This window comes from Haplochromis burtoni, unplaced genomic scaffold, assembly GCF_018398535.1.
Source record: "Haplochromis burtoni strain Fernald_Lab_line unplaced genomic scaffold, NCSU_Asbu1 Contig_2, whole genome shotgun sequence".
Taxonomy (NCBI): domain Eukaryota; kingdom Metazoa; phylum Chordata; class Actinopteri; order Cichliformes; family Cichlidae; genus Haplochromis; species Haplochromis burtoni.
Window position 1 is genome coordinate 5,786,275 of NW_024582363.1, and position 8,603 is coordinate 5,794,877.

At 38.8% G+C, this 8,603-nt stretch overlaps 2 protein-coding genes across 4 annotated transcripts in view; one reads left to right on the plus strand and one right to left on the minus strand.

The window, feature by feature from the left end:
• nptnb (neuroplastin b) overlaps nt 1–6,257 on the minus strand; it is a 25,538-nt gene extending 19,281 nt beyond the window's left edge. The window contains exon 1 of one of the 3 annotated variants that reach the window (XM_042218603.1): nt 5,678–6,257. In XM_042218603.1, coding sequence (XP_042074537.1) covers nt 5,678–5,753 — 76 coding nt within the window. In that variant the 5' untranslated portion in view covers nt 5,754–6,257. The remainder of the gene's footprint in view (nt 1–5,677) is intronic. The other 2 variants (XM_005912913.3, XM_005912912.3) reach the window with 2 other exon arrangements.
• Nucleotides 6,258–6,280: 23 nt separating this feature from the next.
• On the plus strand, nt 6,281–8,515 carry LOC102304084 (calcium homeostasis modulator protein 6). Its single transcript, XM_005912910.3, has 2 exons — nt 6,281–7,983; nt 8,191–8,515. Exons 1-2 carry the CDS (start codon nt 7,519–7,521, stop codon nt 8,341–8,343), a joined length of 618 nt encoding a protein of 205 aa, XP_005912972.1. The 5' UTR covers nt 6,281–7,518; the 3' UTR covers nt 8,344–8,515.
• Nucleotides 8,516–8,603: the final 88 nt, after the last annotated feature.

Consider the following 8,603-nt stretch of genomic DNA (forward strand, 5'->3'; position numbering starts at 1 on the left):
ATATATATAAATGCTTTACAGGTCATTTGAAATGTGTCATACTTTTTGCCCAGTGTTTGTATTTGGTTGTCTTTGTTATTGTTAAAAGAAAATTGTATATAGTGTGATCAGCTTCATGAAATGTGTTCTTTTATTGATGACTAAGCAAATGTCTACGTGACTTTTGACATGAACTCTTGTGTGATAAACAACTAACACCTTTCTCTTTTATAAGAACATGCAGACTTAGAAAAGGGGAACCTCAGCTCTGAGTTCTTAGAATAACTTTGTGATCTTTGTACACACACACAAGCTTGTATAAATAAAGAACGCAGACAGTAATACAGCGCGAGTCTGGAGTATGAGCGCTCTATGACCGTCCTCGCGAGTAAAGACAACTGCAGTGTTTGTGTTTTCTAACTCAGGTGTCTCAGCTGAAGAACTGCGGGGTGATTTTTAGAAATCCCCTGTCAGTTATACTTGAAAACTTTCACAATAGTGGCCTAAAAGGGGATTTTTAAAGTTCAGGAAACTTCTTGGGTTTGTCACATTATAACTTATTTTGATTTTCACTTTTTAATTTAAAAAAACTGTGTGAATATATCATCTAAACACCAGTTTTTAAAGAAAATCTAGATATGATTTCAGGGTGATTTGAGGCTTAGCCGTCCTCGGAGTGTGCTAAGGTCACCAATCTCCAAATATCAAAAATAATCATAAAACTGTAACATGTTCTGCCCTCACAGGTGCCACAAAACAAGTGAGGAAGATCAGGAATCTATTTGTCAAGCAAATTCTGTAGGCAATCATCAGAGATCATCAGATTAGGCTTAAGTAAGAGCTTCTATGTGCTTTGGGTATCTAGTAGGATGAATGAAAAAACTGTTTTACAAAATGCAGAGCTAAAATAAAGTGCAGGACACAACATAGAGCATAAGCAATGGAGAAATATATTTAAAAAAAAAACATCAAATACAGGTCTGTGAGTTTGTGCATATTTAGATAAAGTCACTATTTAGAATAAATCATTTAACAAGACAAACGGGAAGTATCCCATTCAGGCCCCAACTGAAATTAAGTCACCAGTTCACGTTGGTGCATATTTCAACACTTCACCTAAATGCCTTGTAGTCTGTTTTATTGTAAAAGCTGATAATGATAGTATCCCCTGGTACTAAAATTTGCAGCACAGAGGCTATTCTTGACTGCTGTAGATATAACATTAATAACAGCTTAGCAGATGGACTCATGATATTGCGTAAGTTCCATATGCCTAGATCAGCAACAGTGTCTTTACATTTGAGGACTCCACATGCATATGGGATCGGTTTTATGAATGTATTTTTTCACTGAGATCATTAAAACTTTAATTAACCCTAATTCCATGTTTCTGAACACTAACGCCTACCAAATGACCAGCATATTACATCACTAGTAACCACTTCTAAAAGTTGTCCTGCTTTAAATACCTACCAAACACGAAGTGGTGTATGTATGAAACTCATCTTTAAAACGCTAGAAGCATGTTTGAGAAAAGAGCAGTACTGAAACTTAACTGTTTTTATCATTGTTGCAAATATATGGCATTAAAAAGCTTAGTTGTTAGAAAATCAAAGCTAGAACCCAAATATTAATTCTGTACATCGAGTCTGGTAAAATAACTACTACATATGAAATCTATTGCTAATTGGTTGTGGATGCTTCAGTAGAGTAAACAGAATTACTCTTAAAACCACTTCACTAAAGCTTCAGAGTCTCTAAAATATTAATATATGCCAAAATGAATATATGCATGAAATGTATATAGCTACTAGAGGGTCAGGACTAACATCTGGAATAAAAAGATGTATAAATGCTAATAAAATTCTTTCAGTGTTCACTTATTTCTGAGTAAAAAGTATACAAGTTATAGAATACATGTTTTCTGACTCACATATAATTGTAATTAAAACTTGCAAGCTAGGTTTTCAGAAAAGGGAGGCCTCAGGCTCACCATTTCAGTTCTACTGGTAACACTTGAATCTGATATTGGGATCACAGACGAGAGGCAACAGTTTAATGAGATTTAAATCCCAATAAACCTTGTGCGGGGGGTAAAAATTCTTTAATCCCATAAAACCACTAAACACTTCCTACTTCTGCTCAAAAGTGAAAGCAAGGGAGTTTAAATTATTTGATGTAACAATACAATAATTCCAGAAATAAGAACTACACTAGTGTGCTCAAAGTACTGTCTACCACACAAGGTGACAAATGCTATTCCCAAGTCTCCTACTGTACTTTTAGTTAGAACTATTGTCACGATAAATGTGAGCTGAAAATCAGCTAATAGGTTTTCTGTTGTGCTATATCACTTGAAAAACACTCATGCCCATTAGAAAGTTTGGCTCCACATAAATCAAAGTAACATCCTAATTGAATATTCTCTCTGACCCTGAGTCCTTGTGCAGCACACATAGCTGGGGTTGTTCCCAGCTACGAGAACAGTAAGTATCAGAGGCCAGAAGCTAAACTGCGGAGATGCCAGGAGTGAATCTGAATGCACAGCAGGGTGGTACTAAAAAAAACAATATATATATCTATATTTATATAGATATATATATTGTTTTTTTTGTTTTTTTTTTAATCACAGTGTGTGTTACAGATGTGCATCATTATTTTGTATGCCTGCAATGTGTTTAATAAAGTGCAATGGTGCTCCTAATCACTACAGGCCATATCACATTTCACAGTGGGCAGGCATGACTCAGTGTACGAGTTTGGCTTCCGTCCCACAGCATATTTTCCAGACTCACAAATGAACCATCTTAAAATGCTTTGTTTGCTTCAGATGAAGATAATGCCTAAGTGACATAAAGCAGAAAAAGAAGGTCACTTATTGACAAAGAAAACTATTATTACATTTTTTTTTGAGGGGGTTGTTGCTTACATGTTGGAATGCATTTAGGTGTGGCTTGTCAGCATTCCTATCTTTGTACGTAGATAGTAAACCCCAAAGAAGAAGCCATCTTCGATGCCATATATGCTCAGTCTTAACTGAGCCCCTCAATGACAGAAAACAGTGTTTACATTTGAACATGTAAGTGATAATATCAGTTCATTATTTAAAATACCTTAGTATGCCTTCTCCACGTTTTGATTCATGCAAACACAGATGATGCAAAAACAAAACAAAAAAAAGAGTATACTACGTGATTCGTAGGGGGAAATTATGTAAGAGGCAAAGGCATTTCCTTAGGTCAGCTCTAGTTACCTTCTCAACAGCCAGTACCTTCTTTGCATCAAGATCACATCATCTCTCAGCTTAAATAGTCCACAGCCACCTAGTGATTCTTTAGAGGGCCGGGCAGCTGTGCACAAGGAGGCCATCCATTAAGAGTTAATGGATTCACTTTCACAAAAGGACCTTAAAGCCACAGTTCTCAGTGCTGTGTCTCGGTGGTAAAAATAGAAACGAGGCAGAATGGACGGATGCTATTTACAGTCCCTCCAAATTTCTGTCACAGAAACTGTGCACCTATATGGGCCTACTTTTCCCAGGGAATGAGGAAATGACTTGAATTCCCTCTGCTTCCTAGATACAGTGATTACATCTCATGCACTTATAATTATTATTGTCCCCACATCACTGTCTGAACTCTGTAATATCACAGGAAAATTTCGGATTGCATAAGAAGCCATGCACCGATTACCCTAAATCTGAACTGTGTGAGAGAAATTAAATGGCCTTTGCATGCAATGTGAGTAAATATTACCTTTGGTATTAACAGTAGTTTATCACTGCACTTACCAAACCTGTGATTTCTACATAATACAGATGAAACAGACAGCCTGAGTGGCATAGCTCTGCCTCTCACTGACCACTGGATGTTATTGTGTGTGTGAGTGTTTCTGTAGTGTGAACTGGACCTCAGTGAGTGGGTAATAAAACTGGGCAGAGACCAGAGGAAGTGTCTGGAAAGACATTACTTGAGCTTTGTCAAACAATAGAGGAATTATTGTGTATTTGATTTTCCAGATAGCGAGATGAGAGAATGCCTCACAGTATGCACACTCACTTCAGGCACTTCAAAGAAATTAACAATAAAGAAAGACAAGAATTTGAGTAATAATTTTGTTATATAACTATGTTGGTATTTGAGTCTCCTGTCCGCCCCAAGCTAAATAAACATAGGTTGTTTTTGCACTTTTTTTTAAACTATCAAGATTTTTGTTGCAGCACTTTATTTATTTTAGCATTTTTGTTGTTTGTATTATATAAAAATAGTGCAAGCTGTTATTCCCATGTTGATTAGACTAAGCTAATGTTGAAAATGTTCGATCTGAAATACTTGCAAAATTAGCAACCACAGAGCTGGAATTTTCACAGTGTTCTCAAACAACCATCTAAACACATGTTATATTAATTCTTGCATAGTGGGTGTTCGATTATCCCCCGCAGCAAAGCCGAGGTGGACGCTAAGCATTAAAATTATGAGTATGCATCATAATTCTCTGCCACAGTTTTCTGTGATAGCAGATTAAGTGTCACTCGTTTGTGAGCACGTGGGTTTTGACATGTGGCTACATCAGATTCGTAAAAGAGTCAGTTATGAGATTAAACACTTTGTTTCCAGAAGTATATCATCTTACTGCTGTCTTCATAATCACGCTTACTAAAGAAATACTTAAACATTAAAAACATTAAAAATATAAAGACTCCACCTTGATTTCATGAATGGCTGCTGATATGTGAGACCCTCTGGGTGATGTGATTCAACAGAATTTGGAGTCAGGACATGCTGCATCAGAGGACGACAGCCTGGAACACCCAACAGCATGTTGCTGACATTTGTTTAAACCAAGTCATGCTAGTTTTATTATGATTAACAGACACTGATTTTTTCAAAAACTGCCAAATAAGTATCCTTTCATCTCTTCGTAAATGATACTTATCAGCCAAATACTTTTATTTATTTATTTTACTGTGGCTATCTGGTAGGAGATCTGATGTTAAAAAATGGGACTGTTATTTGTTTTACTATAGAATTCCCCACAGACAGAATTATTTGCACAAGAAATGATCATTTATGCTGGCATGGCAAAAAAAATGTGGAATAACACAGAACAGTTTCAGTCAATCAGAAGCTCAGTCACATCTTTGACACTGAAGGGCCTGGTATTTGCAGTGTTTACAAGACACATCAGGTGAATCTTTTGCCTGTGTTTGCTGCTGACAATGTCACTTGATCAGCATCCAGAGCATGTTAGTCTTGCCTGACATACTCTTACTACCAATTCCCCCTTTGACTAAACAAACTTAAAACTGACAGCCATAGGTTACTACCTCATGTGGGCAGTGAAGGTAAACTGCAAATCTTAGACCTTAGTAAAAAAAAAAAAACTAAAAAAAAACTTACTAGTATTCCACAGCATAATCTGCGACAGTAAATTATTCCTACAAACACGCCAACAAAACTCAATACAGCAATAAATAACATTGTAAAAACGTCAACACAGTCGTATTTGTATTTGCTAACGTGGCATTAAGTAAATTATATATGTTGCTGTCTAATTGCAGTCTTGGTGTGAAACTATGGCTTTAACGCGGTCTCAAAATCCTCTTTAGAAACAATTCCCTCGCGTCCTCACACAAGCCAAGTCACTTTCCCTCAATGCGATGGTAACAGTAATGTCATGGTCACAGCTGTTTGCTTACCGTTTTGAGCAGAGATGAAAGGTAGCATCAAGTTCCCCAAAAGGACCACAGCCAGCATCACTGCGTTACGATGCATCGTTGGGGCTCGATCAGAGTACCGGGGTCTTGATCGGACGAATGTGGGAGGAGAGATCGTGCAGGCTAGTGATCACAAGATCTAGAGAGACGGGCCCAGCATTGCACCGGGTTCTTTAAAAATAGCCAGCCGAGGACGGTTTCAATTTGGTGTAGAAATGTCTCCCTGATTCTGAGAGCTTTTGAGAGCAGCGATGAGTGAAAGGTCCGGAACGAGGCCGGCGGCTCAGGGATGCCGATGTGCGGCCATAAACGGCGAAGAAGCCTCGTAGGATTGCGGGGGAGAGGTCTTTGGATGTCAGGGAGATTGTCCACAGTGTGGTTCTGAAGATTCAAAGATGCGCAGACCGATGCGCATTTGCGCTCTCGCGGTCACGGCTCGGTGATTAAAATGAAAGTAGCGCACAAAAGATTCCCGACGGCAAATGATGCAGTCGAAACATAAGTCTGTTATCAGCACCGGTCTATTTTTAATACCAAAAGAGGAACAGATGCTGGTAGGACACCGACGGCAGCAACGACAGGCTGCGCGTGCCCAGTGCGCTTATGACCGTGAACGAATACACAAAATCACATCCTATGTAGCTAATTGATGGTGTTTCCAACTCAGACAGTAATTATGTGCCTCTTTAGCCATTACAGTTTATTATTATTATTATTTCTATGAGATGACAGGTGCTCATGTTCATAGTGTCTCATTAGAAATGGATGTTTGTCCCTCTCAGAGTTATTTCTATAACTGTTTTACAGTCTGAATCTATATGATTCCCTAACTTTGTTCCACAACTCTTGCAAAATTAACGTCTCCTATAAAGTGACAGGTCAGTAGTCAAGTGCTTGCCATAACACGAGTATGAATAATTGATTTTTTATAAATAAGTTGAGGTGTATATGAAGATCAGCTGAAAGCAATTTAGTTTTCATCAGTGGTGTTTTTCCTGACCTTTATTCATTGCGCCTAAATACTGTCAGGTTTTAACGTGAGGAGATTATGGTGATGCTCTTGAGCTCACTGAGGTCATTTATAAATTATGTCATCACATCCCTAGCCTGGGTGCTCTGGAGCTGTATGTACCACATCCCCTTGAAAGTTCAACATGGCCTCCTGTAATCCTCTTCTATCCTTAATCTGCGCTGTCCCGCTGCATGGGCGACCTCCCGTGGTCAGTAGAGGTAAAGAGAAAAGTGTCAACTTGCATCCATTTTTGTAATTCCAAACACTTGTAGCAAATGGGGGAAACGCTTGAGGACTTCAAGCACTAACAACTGTAGCTATGTGTGGTAAATTATGTGTCCTTTATTTAGCTGAATATGATTTTCATTTTGAAATCCCTTCCTTTTTGTTTTGTTGCAGTGTGAATTGGGGATTGCAAATTGATTCTTCAATGTAAAAGCCTGCCCTTGGATATATGGCTACCCCTTCATGGGTGTTTTGTTGGAAAATGCCAATCTTTGCTCAATTGCAGAACAAACTTCCCTCCACTTTACAGCCCTCCCTCCAGTTTGTCCATGGAAGACCACATTTAAAAAGTAACCCCACCTGAAACTTCACAAAGCCCAATCAGCTATAGAAATGTCAGAGCAGACGGCACACCCTCTTTTGTTCAAAACCAATCAGAGTGGAAGTGTGGCATTTTGCCTGAGGGGAAAACTTACCCCTGGATGCGTTAATTACGCATCACTTAGCTGTTGCCAATGTGTTCACAACGGAGGATCCTCTTTTGGGTTTTTTACAACGACTGTCTTCATTCTTTGGTCAATCTAGTATGGAAAGTAGACAACAATGGCTTACCAGGCTGAAAAATGAACTTAGTAACAGTCCTCTGGTATCAAATGTGGCTTTTGGCTTTATCCTCATGGGACTAGAGAAGCTGGTGGAGCTGGAGTTTGAGTGTCCTTGCAGTCCTAAATGGAACGGATTGTTTTCATCAGCATTCTTCATCATTCCTGCCGTCATGGCCTTCACTTTGATGCTGATCATTCAAGGATGCAGATGTGATATGTGGTGCAGGAAAACTGTGTCCCTCTCCAGTTTTGTTCCCGCTATCGTGTGGCTGATTTTATTGTTCCTCGATGGCCAATACTTTGCTTGTGCTATGACAGACTGGGAGGGTAGATTTGTACTAGTTGACAAGGCAGCTCCACAGAAATGGTGTGAGCCAATTAGAGAGGGAGATGTCACCACACAAGAACTAATGCTCCGCTCACAACAGCTGTTTGTGTTTTCTCAGGTGAGTAGATTACTTTTTTGTTAATAAACCACTGCATATGATGAACACAATGAGAGCACTTATCTCTGAGTATGCACTCTATAGAACATATTAATTGCTGTTACATCTGTGAACATTCTTATAGCTTTGTTAATAGAGATTATTGACCAACATGATGCCTTTTATGTTGATATTTACTAAACAAAGTGGTGCTCCTCTGTACCCTAGGTTATAGGCATAGTCCTCCTCATTTTCATCTGTATGGGTCTCATAGTGTATGTAATCAGAGAAAGCTGCCAACAAGATGTGGAGATGCAGGATGCAAATGTAGCTGAGCTCACTGTGCTCAGGATGAGCTCTCTAAGGACCCGGACATCTTGAGGGGACACACACCGCCCACCACACCTGCCCTGCTGGCACAGATACTTGTAAATACTTGGAACAGACATTTACTATAAGTTTTTGTAACTGCTGTACCATTTGAGTATTTTCCTCATGGAAGCGGGATATACAGTGCCTTTGAATAGCCACTGATGCTGCCAAATGAAGCCTCATAAATATGCATATAATATCAATATTAGTGAAAACTCTTATTGTCCTGTAATGTATTGTGTGTGTGTGTGTGTGTGTGTGTGTGTGGT

What these genes read in the sequence shown, in the direction of transcription:
- LOC102304084 (XM_005912910.3), top strand. Translation starts at nt 7,519, where the DNA reads ATGGAAAGTAGACAACAATGGCTTACCAGGCTGAAAAATGAACTTAGT. An exon ending in AGCTGTTTGTGTTTTCTCAG is followed by an intron (nt 7,984 to 8,190) that starts GTGAGTAGATTA and finishes TCTGTACCCTAG; the next exon opens with GTTATAGGCATAGTCCTCCT.